At 37.3% G+C, this 23,970-nt stretch overlaps 1 protein-coding gene across 1 annotated transcript; it reads right to left on the bottom strand.

The window, feature by feature from the left end:
* Positions 1-5,460: 5,460 nt before the first annotated feature.
* LOC127807936 (delta-aminolevulinic acid dehydratase, chloroplastic-like) lies at positions 5,461-23,190 on the bottom strand. Its single transcript, XM_052346172.1, has 13 exons — positions 23,036-23,190; positions 22,623-22,956; positions 20,885-20,996; positions 20,684-20,757; positions 18,829-18,897; positions 18,674-18,757; positions 18,505-18,574; positions 16,778-16,833; positions 11,140-11,261; positions 9,745-9,816; positions 9,561-9,642; positions 9,380-9,457; positions 5,461-5,907 (listed from the first exon to the last, which is right to left on the bottom strand). The coding sequence occupies exons 2-13, from the start codon at positions 22,938-22,940 to the stop codon at positions 5,743-5,745; spliced, it is 1,302 nt and encodes a 433-aa protein (XP_052202132.1). The 5' UTR covers positions 22,941-22,956; positions 23,036-23,190; the 3' UTR covers positions 5,461-5,742.
* Between the last annotated feature and the right edge of the window lie 780 nt (positions 23,191-23,970).

Here is a 23,970-nt window from a genome sequence, read left to right as displayed (position 1 = left end):
AAATAATTATATTTTCTTTTACTTTTTTTCTTTATTTTTTTTTATCAAATCATCAATTGGTTTTACTTTCCTCCACATAAGGGAAAGTTTGATATTTTTTAGTTTTAATTAATTTATAGTAATAAAATTATGTGTAATTGTTTTTAAGAATAATTGGGTCATTATCGTTATTTTTTCCGGACATGTATATTAAGATTTTTGGCCTCAAAATGATATTAAGGGAGTTTTCAATAAAAAATAAAATTACAACAAGAATATTTTACACTGATTAAAATAAAAAATATTTTCTGAATAAAAAAATATTTTTCAAATATAAGCAATAGAAAGATTTCTTTTTGTAGAATATTTTTATAAAATAAAAGAAACCTTAATTTTGGTCTTAAAATATTTTTGCTTACAAAATACATTATTGATGTTTTTTTTTTTATCAAAGAATATTTTAAGTTCAAACAAATGGAACATAAAAGAAAAAGGAAGATAAAAGCAAAAGTAATACTATCAAATAAACTTTTTAGATAGATGTTTTACAAGCATAAGGTATAAATATGTCGTCAAATTTTATCCTTATAGCCATTTGACCCCTTAACTTTAAAATGGATCTATCATGTTGCTAAACTTTTAATTTTGGAACAATGACACACCTCAACTTTTAATTTCGGACCAATCATGCACATCTTGCTCCATTCAGCATTGTGCATGAAATGACACATGATTGAGGAGTGTGAAGGGTCAACTATAGACTCCAACGACTAATTTTTTGGCACAATCTTCAATTTATTCTCGTTCCTCTTTGCTATTGTCAACGACTAGCCAACTAGAAGTGCAAGGAAGACAACCAACTACCATACTTACTTTTCCTCACACCAACAATTGACCAACCTGACGATCGACCAACGATGCTTACCCTTTTCTCTCATTGACGGCCAATTGAGCTTCCTCTTTCTCGTGCCAATGATCGACAAAGCTTCATCTTCCTCGTTCCGACAACTGACCGACCACGTTTCTCCTACTTCTTTATTCATCTCGACAGTCGATCGATTGACCCTTGGCCTTCTTAGCTAGTAACCGACCTCTTTTTTCACTCTCACTGATCGACCCCTCGCCTCTCTCACCTTGGCCAGTTGATTGACATCTCTCCTACTTCTTTCTTCATCTCGCCAATTGACCCACGATTGACCCTTAGCCTCCTTAGCTAACAACCAACCTCTTGCCTCCCTTGCCACCGACCAACTATGGTTCGTTTTTCCTCGTTATCGACCCTAACTGACACTGCTTCCACACTAACACTAATTCGTTGCCTGAGTAAACATGCAAGGCCGAGGATGCAATTGGCCAAAGTGCATGTGTGGGCTTCTTTCGATTCTAAAAATTTCATACACAAAAGATGTTGTGGGATAACCTAGCAAAACCCAACCTAAACCAAAGGAAGTATCAAAGAAGGTCAAAGACTTGGAAGACCTCGAAAAGTCTTTCAAGCATAAGTTACCCAATGACTCTAAAGAGTTTTTGAGATATCAATGGGTATAGTTATCTGATGACTCTAATAAGTCTTTGGGGTAGCAATTCCCTTAAAGCACCCTTAAGATCTTCATCCCGAAGACTCTCTCTGAAAAGTCTTTGGGGCTAACCCTTGAATCTCGAAAACCCAAAGAGTCTTCAGGAGGGTCTCATCCAAATGATACTCTTCAGGGCATCCAATCCCCAAATATACCTTCAGGTCCTCCAGCCTCATTTGCAGACTTTTTGTCTGAAGAGTCGATCCACCCAAGCATGCCATGTGTTCTTCCTTGCCACGTGGCCCAGCCATCAAAGCCTATAAATACCCTCCTGGGATTGCGCCCTTGGGATCTAGATCTAGCACCCAAAGACCCAGACCTAACACTTCATATCTAAACACATCTGAAGATACCTACCCAAAGACACACATCCAAAGCTTCACATATAACCCATACTTATCTTGCATTCTACATCATGACATTGTTTGAATTTGGCATCGGAAGGCTCACGAGGAAGAGTTCCCCATGTGCCTTCTAATTGTTCTTGTCCCATAAACTCATCCGGAGACAACAAGGCATAACACATCCTAGGGGCTCCTCAACTCTCCCAGAGGCTAGTCATCTGAAGGCTATCCAGTCGAAGACCCATAGCCTTCGAGGACCTATTCTCCCAAACACTCTTTCGGTACTAGGCATTCGAAGACTCTAGGCATTCTTCATCTGCTCCCCCAAACAATGGGTCGAGCCTAGCCCTGTGAACTTTGTTATCTAGAACAGTGAATTGAGCCATTCTCTAGCCAGACAATTGCTAGCGCCACTTGCTGGCACAAACCTTACTCTTGACTTTCTTGCTAAACTTTGCTAAGCTATTTCTTAAGACAAACAAATTTAATTGTTGTATTCTTGTAACAACAAAAGCGAACACGGGTAGATGATTTTATAGTTGTTGTCGATATAGGGTAATTAATATACTTTTTTTCCATATTAGATAATGTAATGCCTTATTGTCGATGTTTGGATTTGTTTCTTGAGCTTGAGTTACAAAAGGGTGAAGTGTGCAAATTTTTTCAGTGGCATGATCCTTCTATGCCTGAGTATGTCTAGTATGCAATTAATAGGCTAACGAAAAGAGTGAAGGAGCCTAAGAAAGAGAGGAGGAGCTTGAAGAAAAAATTGACACTATGTATTTTTTTTATGCTTTCTATCAACTACTTGTATTATAATGCAAATATTGGAGAATTGTAGGTCTTAAATCAAAAGATTTCAACCCTAGAATTATATTTTAGGGAACTTGAAGTTGATTATGTATTGTAAATGCCGAATTGAGCTTGTTCTTATTGAATTATGCAGTGAAAAAATTTAGTCCCCTGTTGGTTCATTTCATAATCAAACATTCAACATAAAGAATCCTACAGTAGACTTTAGTATTGAACTCATAAGTTAAATAAAAAAATAAATATTAAGTGCTGATTGCACTATGTAATTACATCTATTGTTCAGTATGTGAAACATGCCCATATGTTGTTGGTTGGTCGCCCTTGATCCTTGAGTTGAGGTGGCTCCACTTTGTTGTTGTCGTCTTCATAATTTGTTAACCTTTTGTTGCTGAAATTGGTTGGCTATTACTGCATTCTTTCTTTGCCATTTCAACTTTGGTGCTTTAAAGCCCAGATCACCTGTGACAACTACTGAGCTCTTTACTTGCATTGAGTTATGTATAAGTCTTAGAGTGATATTTAATGATTGTATACAAACAAATATTAAATTTAATCAATCCGATGAATTAAACAAATTTTTAGATAATAACATATTTGATATCTGTAAATAGTATACCTTATACATCATGACCCCAGTAGCTTCATTGTACAAGACTCCAATTCCCTTCGTCACATTTTATCATTTCGCTTGGGAAGATACTATTGGTGTTGCATATGACCTTTTAACACCATTAACACTAGCATTTGAACCAGTGCTAGCAACGTCTTGAGTGAAACCTCTTCTTCTACCACTTGGTTGGGTTGTTTGAATTGAATCTACATTAACGACGAGGAAATTGATAGAAAATTTCAAATGTATTTTTTTTTTTTTTTTTTTTTTGTCTTGCATAATTTTGATGTGGTCTCCATGTAGATATGGGAATCCAAAGTAAGCCCAAACAAATAAATAAAATAATTAATTTATTATTGTCCAGTTATAATGAAAAATACACCATAAAAACCCTACTTATGCAATCCTTAGCCGCCACCCCCCTCCTAAAAATGAAAAGACTAGAAGACTAATACCATGCCTATCAGTCTAAATAGGTGTATATATATAACACCAACACTAACTGGTAGTGCACTCAAGGAAATAAAATGACATCGAAGAGTTCAATATAATTTTTTCCCTATAAACAAGGAGAGAGAAGAGTACAAGCAATGCAAAATGAAGAGGCTTTTCTGTTTTTCCTTTTCTTTTTCTCAATACAATCTCTTTTAATCTTTTATTTTTTCACTCGTTCTCTTCTTTCTTGTTATGAATTTATGTTATTTCTATATCAAACAATGCTCTAGTTTCATTCTTAAATTCTAAACAGATGTTGAATGCATGACAAAAACACAAAAGAAACTTGAAACTGCAATCGGAGTAGACAAAAAAGGCATTGTAACAAAGCAATACGAGATTCGCTAGAATAAGATCAAGAAATAGAAAAAAAAAAAAAAAAGACAAAAAAAAAATTAAATCATACCCATGGTGGCAACAATCAATTAGAGTTGTTAATCAACGGCAGCATTGAGCAATCAGAGTTCTCAATCGACGGCAACACTGTGCACTGAGCACCGAGCAACCTAGCAGTTTACAACCAATCGGAGATGTGAATTGACAGAGGCACTGAACACTGACCACTGAACAACATAGCGATTTTCGAGCAATTGGTGTTGTGAATCAATGGAGGCACAGAGCACCAAGCACCGAACAACCTCACGATTTCCAAACAATCAATGTTGTGAATCGATAGCGACACCAAACACTGAGCCACCTATCTATAAGGGGAACGATGATAAGGGGACAATTAGAAAGAATGAGAATACCTCTAAGCTATAAGTGGGAATGATGATAAGGGTTTGCAAAGGGTCGCCTCATCAACAAATAGAAAGGATTAGAAGGGTTTGGACGAGCAATTGGAGTTGTTTCATGATTTTGTAGTAAAATATTTAGGGTTTTTCAAAGCGCATGTAACTCACGTGCACCCAACTACTAGATGAGATATGTAATTGTTCTAAAATTAAAAGTTTAGGAACATGATAGGTCTCCAAGTTGAGAAGGCCAAATGACTACAAAGGTAGAGTTGGAGAGCTTATTTTGCCATGTTTTGTATAAAATGGACATGGATGGCATGGCATGGCATCCTTATCCATACATTGATAATTAAAAATATTATGAAATATATAAAATTGTAACCATTATGTTATTTTTATAAATTCATTAAAAAATTCAATTTCTGATATACGTGAAACTAACATTTTTTTTTTTTTTTGTGAAACTTAATTAGGATATAAAAATATGATACTATATTTTGATTTTTTGCAAGTACTAAGTAGCTAGTGGTTAGGAAGTTCTTTTAATGAAGTATTTTATATAATAAATCTAATTTACCACAAATGTACATATATGATTGGGTTCACATATAAATGAATCAGAATTTGCAAGTTAGTTGCAGATTAAATTTGGATTAGATTTAGACGTCATTAACTTATAGAATAGCATTAAGAAAGAGAGTTGTCAAATGTACAATTCAATAATTTGATATAAGTGAAAATAATTCATTGCTATTCCTATGTCACGTAAAAAGAAAACCAAACTAAGTTTGGATCATCAAATATGGCTTAGCAACTCGGTCAGGAGACTCAAATGAGCCATACTTCATAACCCGACTGACTCAATTGTAATTGAGGGATAAAGATAAAAGAGTGAATATGTCTCATAATATAATATATCTGGGGGGATCTGGCCGTAGAACTATTATTGTAAAGAAGATTTTAAAAATTACTACTTTTACAAGGTAACTAACTAAACGAGCATAATCTTTGGGGGAGGGTTTTGACCTCATTTTCATTGTTCCATGAAACAAAGACACTCTTACATTGGGACAAAGATGAACAAATATAACTGACACCGAAATCACAATTGTCAAGCATTTCGTTCAAAACACTTCACCCTTATTCGACGGTGTAGGCGTCATATTGGCAAAGCTCTAATTCTATGATCAGTTCTCACCACATAAACATCTACCAGCTTGTAGAGCGAAATAAGTGAGAATGATGTCCGCACCAGCCCGCCGCAGGCACATCAACGACTCCATCATGACTCTTTCCTCGTCAATCATTTTCAGAACGCCACCAGCTTTAATCATCGAGTATTCACCGGATACCTGGAAATCCAAGAAAAAATGAATGATGCCATGCCTGCGGAACCAACGTAACTTCCAAGAAAATGGATAATTAAGCTGGAAACCCAACTCAAAAGGGGAAGACATGAAACTCCAAAAAGAAACGAAAGACCGGTACAGGGCCATCTGTCCTTTGTGATGTAAAACCCTCCAGCATATGGAAGCAATACCATCAAAACTAACAACAATACAATAGTATTAAGATGGTTGGGCAGAGAAGCAAATGCATTTGTGTCGCAAGCATTGATTAGAAGTAGAGGTAACAGCCATTAAGGCCAAGGGCAAAGCCAAACAAGATTGCCTAGTACTACCAAAATAACAGACTTCAAAAGTAGTAGCAGAAGCAAACTGACTCATGATGAAAGACAACAGGATGAAAGAGAAAGACAACAATAGTTCAGGCATTTTCTTTAATAAATAATTACTCACTATGACATCATGTGGTTGAACATGAATAGGCAGCATGGAAATACTCTTGACTCGATTTTCTAAGTTCCTTGATTTTAGTACTACACGCGACTTGATTTCAACATTCTTTTTGTAACCAGATAAAGTAATGTGACCTTTGGGAAAGCAGCCAAAACTTAAAAGCTGATGACAATGTCTGGTGTGTCAGTCAGCTTGAGCTCAAACAAATTTTACTGGAAGTTAACCCCTTCAACAAAATTTTCCGAAGCTAAAATGAATATCCATGTATAAGAATACCAAATTGGCCCAATCCAGTCGTAAACATTATAAAAACATTCTCAAGGCTGCATTTCATGGGAAAAGCGAGGAGATATCCTCAAGACTACGTTGAGTTTTGGGTTCCTGTCAGAGGCCATACAACAGTGACAAAACTTCCCAACAGAAAATTGTTCTGCATTGTGCAATTATGTTTTTCCAGAAAGGACCACATATGACAATAAATACTTTTCCTTCCCATTCCTGCATGCAATGTGTCAGCTTTGAAACATATTTAACATCTTAAGTAAGAATTCAACATTCTGGCTTTTAGCATTTGGACCTGACCAAATCTCATTTATAATGTCAATGACTGAAAATGTATTGTTCATAAACAAAAAACTAATTTTTCCTACTTTATACACATTATTTATTCCTTCTTTCAATTTTCAATCTTCAATCTTCCTTTGCATGAGTACAGAGAATAGGTTAAGAGGCAACAAAAGAAAAAAATAAATAAATATTGGTCTCCCAAAAGCATTTTTTGCAGTTCAGCACAGCAGAAAAGGATATGGTCAACGATAAAAATGGTTGGCGGTCTAAAATTCATGCAACACATCCCACCAAGGTGGATTAAGGCTTGTGATCATCGTAGAGCAGCAAAATTTAGATAGAAGTATCTGACTGGAAAAAGATCAAGCTCTGACCTGATTAACGTGCAACTAGAATTTTTCATTACTATCTCAATTGCCTCTTTGCTAACAGTTAACATCACAGGACATTTTTTTAGCCATAGCAATGTTTTGAAAAGGGCCAAGCACAGAAGGGCTCATGGAGCTTAAGTGCAAAGCAAAGCACATGCTTAAGCAAAGTGAAGTGCATATGAATAATTTGAGTATAAACTTTTATAAGCATAAAAAATATAAACTATTGAAAAGCAATCATTAAAAAAAACTAAATAAGAATGAGAGCTGCAAATTTGACAAAAGATAAGATATCATTTTTCTTTATATTTTATATCAGTTCAGAAGTTCATGCAACCATAACAAAAACACATAAGAGGACATAAAAAATGATACAATCTGGCCAGTTCCTGGTCTTGATGGAACTTGGAAGAAAAACTAGTCTAAACTCTCGGTTGAAAGGACCTAAACATGCCAAGATTCTTTTTTAATTTTTGATTTTTTATTTTGGTGAGTCTTATTTTGTTTTTTGTAAAAGTTTGGTAAAAAAACCCCATTCTATTTCATTAACATGATTTAGACAGAGGATCAAATCAAAGAATATGGAAAAGAAAAATCAATCCCTAATTTGCAGCTTTTTGCTTGGTAAATACAGCTAAGTCTTCTCTGAAAAAAAAAAAAACAAATGTATATATGGTTTTATTTAGATCTTTCTAAGATCTGATAATAGCTTTTTTTGGGTAAGAATTCCATACAAGCAGCCACACTATTGCAAAAATTTAAAACAAATCCAACCATTCATGTTGTTTGATTAAAAAAAAAACATGTTTCTGAAACACTTTTTTGCGCTTCAGAGCTTAGGTAAAAGTAAAACTTAAGTGCTTAAGCACGCTTTTTTAAACACCGGCCACAGCATGTACTCATTGACACTTGGCTCCAGGATTATGTAAGAAAGATATTACAGGTTAGGTAAATCATGTCAGTGGAGCTTGACATATGAAATAGGTAAAGCCTCACACGAGGACATAATTAGCAGTATTTCCAAGGACAATAATAACATTTATGAATTGTTTGCAGTTAGTAATGGTGCTGGCAATGTAACTGAAAAAGCATAATCAAGAATGTGGCCAAATAGGTCCGGGCTTATGTCAATTACATCTATGCATAGGGAACCATAGATCTATGTCAGACACTATTTTCAATTTATCCCAAACTTCAGCATGGAACTCCACAGTTATGGAGTTCAGACACATCAGGCACTTTCTATAATTCGAAGATATATCTTAGACACTCCCCCACAATCTTTGGAAATACAACTTAAACACCACAAATGTGTCTAATTTGTCTTACAAATTTTAAAAAACAAAAACATGAATGACCAAAAAAAATTTGCAAAAACCATTTCTAAGATGAAAAAGAAAAATAATAATAAAGCAAAAATAAATGTAGCACGAAAGCCAGTAAGACTAGGCCATGAATGATCTTCTTGAGGCTTCATCTTCTACTTTTTGCAACATAAGAAGAAATACATGGATAGCAATTTATATAGTTTTATTAAATATTATGCAGAAATTTCTATATCCACTTTAGGATGTTTCATGTTAATGTATCACATCAGGGGCCTGTATTAAGATACTCCCAAGTGTGAGGGTCATTCATTATAAATAACTTGATAGTCAAGAAAGTTATTTATTTAAATACTCATAATTCCTTTTAGAATATTGCATTCAAATTTACTAAGTAAAAAACATAATTTTATTTCCAATACCAGTAGAGATTTTGATTATTTGTCTAAGTTTTAGAACACGTGTTCAAGGGATATCTACTCATGCATTATGGACCAAAGCAAATGCCCTGGTGCGCATGTAATACATTTTCTAGATTTTGATTATTTACATGCAGATATCCCTTTCTCATAAGGAAACAGAAAGAAAGCAAATAAAGGGAGCAGTTAGAATTAGTTTGGATCACAGGTGGTTTTGAGTCAAATTGTACCCTCGAAATATGTTCTAAAACTTAGACAGAATATCAATATTTTCTAAGGGAAATTATTCATAATCAACTATAGATAATGTGAGAAAGTAAAACAGAAATAAAGTCCTGGCTACCTGATATGCAGCAATTGGCAAAGGAGATTTATCACGCAGAAGCCTGATGATATCCAAGTAAGGCAGACCCGGTTTTACCTGCACCCCAGTACTCAGTCCAAAATGAGTTTCCACAGCTAAATTTAAAATCAGAGTGTACATGCATATAGCAGAAAACAAATAATGAAATAAGTAAACTGACCAGAAGGATATCAGCTCCTTCAGACTCATCTTCATGGGCCTCAACTAAAGCCTCTCTATAGTTGGCTGGATTCATCTGATAACTTTGGAATACAGGCATATGCAAAAGTGAGCAGCAGCAACAATACATTAAGCAACTAACCAAAACAAATAAACAGCTACCACAAATTTGATGAGACGCATACGTTTTCTTATCTCCAAATCGTGGATTTGAGTCTAGTGCTTCACGAAATGGACCATAGAACGAACTTGCATACCTGTAGTCACCATATTAGCCAGAAGTGGGAAGAGAGAGAGAGAGTGGATAGTTTTTGGTCATCTCAGGAAAACAAATTGCTCCCTTTCTTTTAAGGAAAAACATGGACCATGTGCCATTATTTTTTGGTTGGGCGGGGGGAAGAGTTGGATGCATAGAGGGGGAGGAACGTCAAAGTTGGTAACATAAAACAAAGATCATCATGCTTATATAAAGTCCAAGTAGTCCTACATGTAAGATGGAGCACATAAACCCAGCTAAAGAGGATTTAAAATATTTTGGCCTCCTTGTTCAATGAAGTAAGGCTTAATATGTTGTTCCTATTCAATGAAGCAGGAAGTAAATAATTTGTTCCCCAGATCTGTGATGTATTACAAAAAGTTGATAACATTAAAACATACTTGTCACCAACCTCCAACCTAGATGAAAGCAAAATCTTAGGCTAATAGAAATTCATGACTCATAATAAAACAGACACCATTACTATAAATCATAGGTGCCAGAAATCCTGGTCAGACATGGCTCCATAAAGCAAAAACTTTTGACCCAAGCATGCCAAAAATATTAGGTTGGGCTACCAAACCAAGCAAATCCAGTCCCCCTTTTGGTGTTGTGCAATAAAGATGTGATTCCTAGGCTTCAATCAAGAAATATGGACAAAGTTCTATTCCTTCCACCAAATGAAACACCGTTTGATAACAGCATGAAGTGGAAAAGATTATTGAGATGAACCTTTGCTACCTGCAACAGTGGATGGTTCTGGTATATGGAATAGGAATGAGAACACGGTGTGCCTTACATTCTAAAATATGGTACAATAACAGTAAACTTTGGAAATTTTACTATTAGAATTCACGATACATTTAAAACTATCTTATCTTCAATGAAATAATACATTTCTCAAAACATGACAAATAAGTTTTAACACTTTGGTTTATTGTATTTAGTCGTTTCCTGTCCTACAAAACATTTAGGAAAATAAATGTATAAGGGTAGCTAAAATCACTGTTTTGGAATGAAATTGTACCATATTATGAACAGGTGTACCAGGTTGCAATTCACTATTTACTGGCAAAGTAGAGAGGAAGACCCCCACCGCCACTGACCCCCCAACAAAAAAAAAAAAAACAGCGGCAGCAGCAATGACATGCGATAAGCGGATAGAGATAAAAAATAAAATATGCAGATTAACACCTTATACAAGATATATCAGATTCTGTTGATCTAATCATGCATGAAAACTAAAAAAAATGATTGCTATGAAACAAGTATAACACACTTAGAAAGGTGATAGGAAGAATAGTAACTCAAATAAGCACATTACTTTGCTGTATATGACATGATAGACACATGTGAAAAACCTTCACCATCAAGAGCTGCTCGAATTGCTCCTACACGGCCATCCATCATGTCACTGGGACTGACAACATCTGCTCCTGCCCGGGCCTACATGTACAAGTCATAGGATAGTTATTCAAATCTCAGTTCCAAAATATGCAAGTCACTGTTAGGCCCCTGGTTCACTTGACTTATCAAATAAGGTCTACGGGGTAGCGATCAAGGGCAAAGGTGTAAATAAGTTGGCCGGCATAACAGCCAGCCATGTGTGTAAGGGGTAGAATAGGGAATTGCTGGTCTAACAACCCAGCTATGGCATAACAGAATTCGGTTAAGGTGTAGAGTGAGGAATATGTATTGGGGGGGGGGGGGGGGGGGGTAGAGAGGGGTGATACACTGTTTTCTGTAAGTGAATTTGGGAGAGAGAAAGCCTCTCGAATGCCCTGGGTGTTCTTGTTCTTGGCTGGAAAGTTTGATAGCTATTGATACTTGATTGTTGTTTGGATTTCTATCGAAAATCCTACTATTTTGGCATCAAAGCATCACCGATCCTAATGGTGAACTTGACCGATCGAGTGGGTGAATTGGAAGGGAGGATGGAAAGCATGCAATGGAGTGTTGAATCGATGGAGAAGAATGTAGCAGGCTTGCTTGAACAATTCGCTTGGATGAGAACGAGATGGGAAGAGAATGAGAGGGAGAGGAAGAACAAGGAGAAACTGGGAAGCCAACCGCCGGAATTCGCTCAGGATTCTGAAGCGACACCGGAGGTTGGGATGAGGCGAGCAGAAGCAGAGGGCCTCGAGGGAGGTTGGCGACCTGAACCTCGCAGTCGCCAACTGGAGATGCCGCTTTTCGATGGGGAAATCCAGATGGCTAGATCTTCAGGGCCGAGAGGTATTTTTCAGTGAATGGGATGACGGATATGGAGAAGGTGGATACAACAGCTATTTGTTTGGAGGGATAGCCCTCTCGTGGTTCTAGTGGGAAGAAAAGCGACGGAGAATGAGGACTTGGGAGGATTTCAAGCTGATGTTGCGAAGCTGATTTCGACCCACTCAAGAAGGGTCGGTAGAAGAGCGTTTTTTAACTTTTCGGCAAAGAGGGACTGTCTTGGATTACTGTCAAAGCTTTGAGGAGTTGGCATTGCCTTTGGAAAATTTGCCAGAAGCTGTGCTAGAAGGGCACTTCATCAACGGTCTCCGTCCGGAGATCAAGGCCGAGTTGAGGGTGTTGAGGCCAAGGAGTTTGGAGCAAATGATGGACCTGGCGCAACGAATAGAAGAGAGGAACCTTGTGCTCCGGGGAAATGCAGCTGGATCAACTTCAAATAGAGGTCAGTCCGTTTCATTCGCTATTCCAAATTACCAGTGTGGGGGTCCTCAGCCCCATGCGCAACCAGCTTCTAAATCTGTGGTAGTGAACTCCCCCTATCCATTTCGTCCCCAAAACAGTGGGAGGGTGAGTGATCAACCTTGGAAACGGCTTAGTGAGGCCGAATGGAAGTCCAAGCGAGATAAGGGCTTATGTTTTAGGTGTGACGAGAAGTATACGATAGGCCACAAGTGTAAGAATAAAGAGCTGCAAGTGATGATGATATATGATGAAGAAGTAGAGGAGGAGGAACAGTGGGTAGAGGAAGAAGAAGACAACCAGTGCATTAGCCGAGAGAGGGAGGCAGTAGGGGAACCAGCCCAAGGGGGTGAGGACATTGAGCTGTCCATAAATTTGGTGGTAGGATTGACAGCACCCCAAACAATGAAGATAAAAGGGGAGATAGAGCAGCAGCCGGTTTTGGTCCTTATTGATGGACGAGCAACCCATAATTTTATTTCTGTGGAGTTGGTGCAGCAGTTGGAACTAATCAGGGAGGAAACAGCAGGGTACGATGTGATTTTGGGGACGGGAGTGGCAGTTCAAGGGGCTGGAATTTGCAAAGGAGTGAAGCTTGAACTCCAAAATTTGCAGATTGTGGAAGATTTCTTGCCCTTGGAGTTGGGAAGCTCGGATGTTATTCTGGGAATGAAGTGGCTAGCAGCGGTGGGAAAGATGAATGTGGATTGGAAAACTCTCACCATGAAGTTTCAAGTAGGAGGCATGGCTGTAACTTTGCAGGGGGATCCTAGCTTGAGTAAGACATTGGTATCTTTAAAAGCTATGGTAAAAGCATTCAAGGAGAAGGGGGAAGGGATGTTGCTAGAATTAGGGACAATGGAAGCTAAATTTGAAGAAGATCAGAGAGCAGTTCTAGAATTGTTGAAAGGGGCATTGGCCGAATATGGAAGGGTGTTTACTGCTGTGGAGGAGCTGCCATCTAGCAGGGAAAGGGACCATGCCATAAACCTAATTCCGAGATCCTCATCGGTGAGTGTAAGACCCTATCGTTATCCTTATTTACAAAAGAATGAGATTGAGAAGTTAGTGGGTGAAATGTTGGTTGTGGGAATCATTCAACCCAGTTCCAGCCCATTTTCCAATCCAATATTATTGGTTAAGAAGAAGGATGGAGGGTGGCGCTTTTGTGTCGATTATAGGGCCTTGAACAAGGTAACGATTCCAAACAAATTTCCCATTCTGGTAATAGATGAGTTGCTTGATGAGTTGCATGGGGCTAGGGTTTTTTCCAAACTTGACTTAAAATCTGGTTACCACTAGATTCAAGTTAGGCCCGAGGATGTTCCAAAGACAGCATTTAGGACTCATGAAGGGCATTACGAGTTCCTAGTGATGCCATTTGGATTGATGAACTCTTCGGCTACATTCCAAGCGTTGATGAATGAAATTTTCAGAGATTATTTGAGGCGTTTTGTGTTGGTGTTTTTCGATGATATCTTGGTGTACAGCAGCAGTTTGGAACAGCATGAATAGCACCTAAGATGTGTGTTAAAGGTGTTAGCGGACAACCAATTGGTGGCCAACAGCAAGAAGTGTGTGTTTGGGCAGCTGGAAATTGAGTATTTTGGGCCATGTCATTTCTTATTTGGGGGTTTCAGCTGATAGTAACAAGATGCAAGCGATGATAGATTGGCCTACTCCAACAACGGTAAAGGAATTGAGGGGGTTTCTTGGGCTTACGAGGTACTATAGACGCTTTGTGAGAGACTATGGTAAGCTGGCTCGGCCTCTAACGGATCAATTGAAAAAGAACAACTTCTTTTGGGATGTGGATGCTGAACAGGCCTTCCAACAACTCAAGGCTAAAATGGTATCTTTACCCGTTTTAGCCTTGCCTGACTTTGAGAAGCCCTTCATCATTGAAGCTGATGCCTAAGGGCCTGGAATAGGGGCTGTTTTGATGCAAGAATAGAGGCCGATCGCTTATTTCAGCCAAGCATTCAGTCAGTTGGGGAGGAAGAAATCAGTTTATGAAAGAGAACTCATGGCCATAGTGTTTGCAGTGCAAAAGTGGAGGCACTACTTGTTAGGCAGAAAATTTTTTATTAGAAAGGATCAAAAAAGCCTCAAGTACTTGATGGAGCAACGGGAGGTAAGTCCTGAATATTTAAAATGGATGGTAAAGCTGATGGGATACCAATTTGAGATACATTATCGGGCTGGGATGGAGAATAAGGCAGCTGATGGACTATCCAAAATCTGTCACACAGCAACTTTGATGGCTTTGACAGTGCCTAGGGTGGTCCAATTTGAGCAGGTGGTAAGTGAGGTAAACGCTGATGTAGGGTTGCAAAAAGTGAACCAGGAGTTACGAGCTGACCCCTCCTCCCATCCTAATTTTCAGTTGGTGGACAAGCATCTCGTCTACAATGGACGACTTTACTTACCCAAGGGATCTGCACTAATTCCGTTGATACTCCAAGAAGGGCATGATGGGAGCATGGGAGGTCATTCAGGGTTTTTAAAAACTTACAAAAGGGTGTCAGCAAATGTCTATTGGTCGGGTATGAAGAAGGATGTGCATCGGTATGTAAGTGAGTGTACGACTTATCAACAAAACAAATATATAACCTTGTCACCGAGGGGATTGTTATAGCCACTACCAATTCCTAACTAGATTTGGGACGACATCGCCATGAACTTTATTGAAGGACTCCCCAAATCTAACAAGGTGGACTAATCTTGGTCGTGGTGGATTGACTTAGCAAGTATGGGCATTTTATTGACCTTAAACATCCATTTATAGCTGGGGATGTGGCTGGAACTTTTATTAGAGAAGTGGTGAGGCTCCATGGAGTTCCTAGGTCCACTGTGTCGGATAGAGATAAAATTTTTACGAACAGATTTTGGGAGGAGATTTTTCGGCTACAGGGCACCAAACTCAAAAGAAGTACAGTTTTTCATTCACAAACGGATGGGCAAACCGAGGTACTCAACCGGACTTTGGAGACCTACTTAAGATGTTTTGCTTCCTCCAAACTAAAGGTATGGTTCACTTGGTTACCTTGGGCTGAATTATGGTACAAGACCTCCTATCACACAGCTGCCAAGTTAACTCCCTTTCAAGTGGTGTATGGGAGGGAACCACCTCCCTTAGTACGGTTTGAGAAGAGAACTACCCATGTCTTGATAGTGGAGTAGCAGATGATTGAAAGGGATGTGATCCTAGATGAATTGAAGGCACAACTATTGAGGGCACAGGCAGTAATGAAGAAGAGAGCAAATAGGGAAAGAAGAGAAGTGAAGTTCCAGGTAGGAGACTTGGTTTATTTGAAACTAAGGTTGTACCGACGAAGGTCTTTGGCTGCTCGTGCAAATGAGAAGCTAGCTGCCCGTTATTATGGCCCGTTTGAGATTGAAAAAGAGGTAGGTCCTGTAGCTTACAAACTAAAACTGCCACCACATTGCCAAATCCACACTACATTTCATGTGTCCCAACTACGGGAGGCTAAGGGTGCAGTGAAGGCTACTATATAGCTGCCCCAATAGCTTAATGAAGACCTAGAAATGGTGGTGGAACCTTCAGCAGTGCTAGGAGTGCGGTCAAGTGCTGGCAAGAATATGCAAGGAGCAGAAGTGTTGATCCAATGAAAGGGGCTTCCACCACTGGAAGCCACTTGGGAGCCCTACTCAGTGATTCAGCAGCAATTCCATTTTTCCACCTTGAGGACAAGGTGAAAGTTGGGGGAGGGAGTAATGTTAGGCCCCCGGTTCACTTGACTTATCAAAGAAGGTCTAAGGGGCAGCAATCAAGGGCAAAGGTGTAAATAAGTTGGCCAGCACAACAGCCAGCCATGTGCGTAAAGGGTAGGATGGGGAATTGCTGGTGTAACAATCCAGCTATGGCATAACAGAATTCGGTTAAGGTGTAGAATGAGGAATATGTATGGGGTGGGGGTGGAGGTGGGGGTGGGGGTTAGAGAGGGGGGATACGCTGTTTTCTGTAAGTGAATTTGGGAGAGAGAGGGCCTCTCGAATGCCCTGGGTGTTCTTGTTCTTGGCTGGAAAGTTTGATAGCTATTGATACTTGATTGTTGTTTGGATTTCTATCGAGAATCCTACCAGTCACTTACAACTGAAAACACAGTTTACCCCATAAAGAATCCAGAATTCCATATGAGAGTCTAGATTAAGGTCTATGAAGATACAATGATATGACGACTTAAGGGGATTACCAAATACTAGAATTTAAATAAAATTGGCATCATCATAAGATCTGCATCAGTTACCTGTGCAACTGCCTGTTTACATAATTGATGCACAGTCTCATCATTCATGATAACTCCTACAGGGTTTCAAAGATATTTAAAAGAGTCAGTGATAACATCAGTTGTGTTGAATAAAAAGTTGAGCAAATAGTCCTTTAACCAAAGGATTGTGTGCAGGAATTAATCTAAATGGCAGAATGTTACCAACACCAACTTGATGGGTTCAGACAAGATGAACTATCATCATAACTTATGACTGACCAACAAACTGGATGTTTAATTGACCTCTTATGCAAATGGTAGTCAAAAGTCACCACAGACACAATGATACTCTGGTGCAAAATGACCCATGGTAACCAAATGTCACCATTGAAAAAGGCAATAACAATAAGCCTTGATGCAATTACAAGCTACAGGTGATTCAGCATCTGTTCTTTCAGAAATCATAACATTTTAAAAGGAGTAAAAGCTGGTATAACTATCTGCAATTTAAGCCATACAAAATGTCATATCGAGGGGAACAGTACTCTTTGTTTCTATTAGATAAGTATGAATTATATTATCCGCCTCCACTCCCCAAAAAAAATAAAAAACAAAACGCCACCCTCCCTTCTCCTACAACTAACTTCTGAAGACTTTATTATCACAAAAATGTTGGCAATTCAAGCACTGTATAACCATCTCTTACAATCTAGGAAACACAAGCACTTTAGTTTGAGTGCCATAACTGTGTCCAACATGTACTGGACATGATAAATGGTGTGTCCTAGTCTTTTATTAAAACTTTTGTTTTTAAACACATCTATGATATGCAAGTGTACATGTGAAATTCCATTACTTTTCTTTTATAGGGCAATCGTGTTCACTCAAGGAAAATCTAAGAAGTGATGTTTGAAATCCATTACTTCTCCCAGAGTCGGACACAGCAAAATTTTCAATATAAGTTTTTAAAACTTAAGTCAAGATAAAATTTGCAAAAAGAATTGTTGTGCATTAAACATAGAAAACATGAAACCTAATTTTACTCCAACAAAAATAGCTAATTTCTTTCTTGGCATTTTTATTATCATTGGATGATTCTTTTTTTTTTGGCTGTTAGGAATTTAATGATATCTTTATGTTTGACCAATAGCATTTTATTGTTATTAACACAAACTGAATGGCATCTTTATATCTTGTTAATACTATTAGCCATTTTTTGGTTAACTTACCATTAGTGCTTTTTGGTTATTACCAAAGGGGTATGCACATGCAATGCATATAATTGTTTTTCATCCAGTAATTGACTATCAAATATGGAAATAGAATGTGAGGTTATTCATCATCATCATTGCAAGCCTTACTCCCACTAGGTGGGGTTAGGTATTTGAGTTCTAGCTCTCCAATCATTTATAAAGTTATTAAGATTGAGGATGATTTGTAAATTCAGAAATTTAATAGGGTGGCTTTAAATAGCAGTATAAATATTTTTTTTTTGGACAAGTAATTGTAGTGTAGATAGACACTTATAGGTATTGTATTATTCTTTTGTTGTCCCCCTGCCATATATTCATATCTTTTATCTTTTCCAAATTACCATATCCCTCAGCTGTATCCAAGTCCATTTCTTTTTTTAAACTTTCTCCTTTTTAAGTATTTTTTCATGTTTTTTCAAACATGCCTTTTAAAAAATATTCTCACGTGTCTAGAAGGTGTTAAACATCAAAACTAGTCAATCACTTATCTCAAATTGTAAAATTATTTCTTACCATCTTCTCTGACAATGCCATCATGCCCATCAGAAGAATATGGATCCAAGGCAACATCAGTGTAGATAACCTACCAATGAGTCAATGAGACATCAAAAGCTTCATAGCTGTAACCAAATCCCCTAACTTTCTCAATTAAGAAAAAAAATTTGTAAGTGAAAGTACTTACAAGATCAGGATACTTGTCTTTTAGCAACCTTATAGCACGAGGCACTAACCCATTCTCATTATAAGCTTCATCTCCGGTGGGCGACTGGAAATGTATATACATGTTAAATTATGTCAACCTATAGGAGTAAGTACACTTTAGATGGTAATACATACCTTTAAAGCATCGGGAACTTTTGGGAAAAGCACAATACTGTTAACACCAACATCGCGGGCTTTTGACACCTAAACTAGGAAAATTTAGCAACAAATTATTCTGTGAAACAATAATATATCATGCATGCATATCAAAGCAATAACACAATGGGATACAAGGCAAATTGAAAACTTTATATGCTAAAGATAGAAGAAGAAAAAAAAAGGAAATGGGAAACAAGGCAAATTGAAAACTTTATATGCTAAAGATAAAAAAAAAAAAAAAAGGAAATGGGATACAAGGAAAATTGAAAACTTTATATGCTAAAGACCAAAAAAAAAAAAGGAAAATGTTTGTGACCCACATTAATTGTAAAGGAAACTTTTTTTTTTCTTTCTGGGAGAGCTACCTTATGAGGGGGAGAGAGGAGTACAAAAACAAGAAAGAATATATACACAGAATAAATAGCCTTTAGGGTGCTTGCTGTACCTTTCAAGCAGTGTTAAGTGTACATATATCTATACTAATATATATAGAAAGGGCCTTGCTGTGTGAAGCCGGTCAAATTTCGCTATATCCAAAATAATTTTGTTTGTATACAATTCCAAACCTTTGATTGAGCAATATGTTTGTTTAGAAAAAAAAATGTAAAAATAGAAATAGAAATTCAAGAAACTATATTATTATACAAAGGTAGGACCTCAACTTTGTATGTGATAGCAAACTTTGCTAAACCCAAAATAACCTTTTGCTTGTTTGCAATTGCAAATCTTTGATAATTGACACAACGTGTAGTGCATGTGTGAAGAAAACACACCAAAATAAACCCTTGAAAGAACAAACTTCAATGGCCGAAGCTTGGCTTTCAAGAAGACGCAAAACAAAACTGTTTTACTAAAAAAACTCAAATAGGTTGCTGAAATTTGTATTGAGAAAACTTGATTACAACCCCTAACTTCTAAGTATATTTATAATGTTAGGCTAATCCAAATCCATCTAATATTTGTAACTAAAATCCAACTAGAATCCTAATAGAAATAAATCCTAAGTAAAAGTCAACTAGAATCCTAATAGAAATAAATCCTAAATAAAATTTAACTAGAATCCTAATAAAAATAAAACTCTAATTAAACATGAAATAGAATCCTAAATCAAGTAGAAACATGAAGTAGAATCCTAAATTAAGTAGAATCCTAAAATTTATGAAGTATTAAAATACTGTTCTGGCGCTACTATTCTAATGATACTGTTCCAGTTTGGTTGGGTCGGCCTTGGGCCGAGTCTTGATTGGTGACCGCAACAATAATTGGGCAATATATTCTCTCTATTAGAAAAGGATAAGCACATAAACAGAAATTCAACAATCAATAAAGACAAATAAATGACTAAATTCTCCATATTCTCTATATATTTGAGTATTTTTAAACTATCATTGTAACAAAATTAATTACTTTTATTGTTTAAAATGAAAAAATTAGCACAAACATCGCATCAACATGCTACCTCTAGTATTTGCGTATGGATGGAAGGATAATTTGGGGAAAACTTGTTTCCAGATAATTTGCAAGTCTTTGAATTTGACCTAAACCCAGCAATTGAAGTATAAATAAAAACCATTTGTGTGTATGTTAATGTACAAGTGGCACGCAAGTGAGAGGTATGATTTAACACTACACTGATACCACTTTTGTAATATTGCAATTTAACACTCATGCAAGTATTATGATGACATAATAAACATTATAAGTTGCAGCCAATTAGAATGAAATGTCACAGCAATATTTGGAGAATTGAAATGAGATATGATGGGACAAACATATACTAGTTTGTACCATAGCATTTTTCAAGACAATAGAATTAATAGGGCTTACCAACCTCTTCGACAAGTCCATGTCTCCAACCAAGCCTATAACATCCAGGCATAGCGCCAATAGGCATGTCCTCTTCGCCTGCAATTGCAGTAAGATGAGAAAAAGGTATCATTGTCATGGAGAGTGAGAGCGAGATGCTAATATGACATTATTGGAGTTCAAATGACAATAAAATAAAAAATAATGGTCCAGAGTTAACACCAACCTTCATGGATAAAAAGTGGATATACAAAATTTGCAGGCGTTAAGCTTGTTTCTTGAAATGCTGCTCTCAATGCAGGAGATCTCCTATTACGACGAGGGCGCCTATTAAGTGGCTGATCCCGACCAACATGAGGCACAAGCATCCAAAAGGATACATAATTTTGTACAGTTGAATATATAACCAATACAGAGGAAACTGAAAAAAATTGTAAGATAACAAAAATTCCAAACAGCATTAAAGAAAACTTAGGGAAATGGCACAACATCCATAAATCATCAGCAGTTCAATGTCGAATCAACAGAAGATCTGGCACTAGCACAATGCATGGCACTAATAAGGGGCACTGACCATAATACTGATTGTATTCCAAATACTTTATAGAAACATGTTCCCCTTATATATGAGCTGCATCAAATACTTTACACTAAATTTTTCCCTCGAATGTCACTTTACCACAGTCCAAATGGCTTTTGTATTTGCCATGGTCCATGGGTAACTCACTCAAAGGGCTGCAGTTCAAAATTTTCAATTGTTCATGATTGCTCTCGTGTTGGTGTCCATATTAAAGAAGCTTCCATAGAGTTCACTGATTGGAACCTGAGTTTATCATTTGGGAAAAATTTCACCACAATCCAAAATGAAAATAAGTCTCTATATCAGTCTACATTGGTAAAGAATATATGAACGCATCCCTTATCACGTTCTATTCATTGTTCTTAGAGGCTGTTTGGCTTAGCAGTTTGACCGCTTATAAGCTGCATAAGCAGCGTATAAGCTAGATAGTGTTTTATGTTCAAGTGTTTGGCAACCACATGTAGCGTAAAAGCTACACAACTTAAAAGCGGTTATAATAGCGTTTTGCAAAAGCTGGTAACCCCCAGTTTTTGCAAAAAACGCTACTAAGTTGACCGATTAAAGTATCAATTTGCCCTCGAATATTTTACATATTTACATACTTGTCCCTCTATTACCGTTGCATCTTCTCCTCCCTTCTCTCTTTTGCCATTTTCATCTTCCTTTCGGTTTGCCTAGCGCCGTCGCCCCTCATCCAGCTCCGCCATTGCCCCTCATCTGTCGCCGTCGCCCATCTGGGCCACCGCAAACTGCCATCGCCCCCATCAACCGCTACCCCCATCGCCTGGACCGCCGCTGCCCCCATCTCCTCCGCCCCAATCGCAGCTGCCCGCTGCCGTCGCCACCATCATCTCCTCTGCACCAATCGCTGCGTGTATGTATATATATTATATATATAACAGCAATTATATGTATATATATAATACATAATAATATATATTATTATTATATATAACATATATAATAATATTGTATTAATATATTTTTAATAATTATGTATAATTTATTAATATTTAATAATAAAATTTTACATCATTTAACACCATATCTATTTTAGTTTTTTTATCAAGTTTTGATAACTTCTATTCCAAATCAAATATATAACTAATAATTGATAGCTTAAAAACACGTCAATCCAAACACATTGTCAACTTAAACACTATCTAACTTTTAACTTAAAAGTTAAATAACTTAAAAGCTATTGATAAAAACGCTAAGCCAAACAGCCTCTTAATCTGAAGAATGTCAACGTAACTTGAATAGCACATGCGTCGACTTGCCGAGCTTCTATTTAGTTAAACGTTTGAATTCATCACATCCACCATGAAAATCAACTCGCGAAACGCAAAAGTTAATCGCAATAGCGTTTTTCCAGAATACTCACAAGCGAAGGCACCACAGGTGTTCCAGCAGGCGCCGCCGGCTTAGGCGGCACCGGGGGAGCTAGGGGCGCATTCCCGGCCACCACGGCAGCCTCGCATTCCTCCACGCTCAGACCAATCTTCTCCATCTGTCCATCCCGCGTCTCGCTCGCTCTAACAACAAACAATCGGCGGCGGCCACTCGATGCTCCTCCATTCACGGGCCGAACGCACACGAAATTCCAATTCACCGACGGTCTCAAACCCGCATAGTTGGGGCATTCAAAACCCTTGCTCGTCCCAATATTGAAAGGCAAAGTCGCCATCGTCGACGCCATCATAGGATCTCAGTACTCCCTGTGAAATCAACTCAATTTCGTTAAAATTGAAAAATGGAATCGAAGGGAAGGCGCAGGCGATGAGATCTGAACCGTACTTCGGATAAGAGAGAAACGGAGAATTTGGGGAGGGCCAATGGGGATGGAGAAGACTGACAGGAGATGGATCCAATATAGTTTCATTCTAGAAGAAATAATAAAAATAAAAAATAAAAATAAAAAAAAACACCATTTCAACCCTTATGATATACTTTGGGGTTATCCTCTTTACGCGATTCCTCGTTATTTGTGTTCTCAATTTTGACAGAAAATATAAATTATAGGCAAGTCTTTAGTTCTTGTCTAAGCCAAGTATTGAACTCATAAGTTACTAATACTAATCCTCAATGTATCACTTATTGCTTGACCTATACTCTTGAGGTAAGTGTTATAATATATTTTCATTATCTTGAGATAGATTTAACTAATGTAATGTATTTGTCTTTTTTTTGTTTTACGTATTTTTATTACTTTCTTGTCCTTATATTTATTATTATAGTTATTAAAGACATAAGAAACACTAAGGCATTAAGGGGTCCTAGAGCTGAGGTACAAGACGCAAGTCCATCAAAGGCGAGGCACATTGAGAAAAAATATATAATTTAATAAAATATAAACAAGTATCTATCATCAAATTCAAACATAAACAATTCATAATCAAATTAAAAAATTTAAAAAAATAAACACAATAGTAATAACATCCAACATCTATCACCATCACCATCATCTTAATTATATTAGTCACTTCCAAAGTCTTAGTATTTTTCTTCAAAATCAATATCTTCCTCCTCATCTTTTAAGTGTTGAAAGAAGTATTAATTTTTTACTGAAAAGAAGATATTTTTGTCTCTTGTCTTTTTCTTTTACTTTGCCCTAACACTTGTTCCTTTGGCAATTCTAGTGTGATGGACACTTTCATCAACTCCAACAACTACAGTACTCCATGATAAAGAATCATCTTCACGTGGATCATATTGACACTTTAATGCTCGAT

Source organism: Diospyros lotus, chromosome 8 (genome assembly GCF_014633365.1).
Source record: "Diospyros lotus cultivar Yz01 chromosome 8, ASM1463336v1, whole genome shotgun sequence".
NCBI lineage: Eukaryota > Viridiplantae > Streptophyta > Magnoliopsida > Ericales > Ebenaceae > Diospyros > Diospyros lotus.
This window is presented reverse-complemented; position numbering and strand designations above follow the sequence as displayed.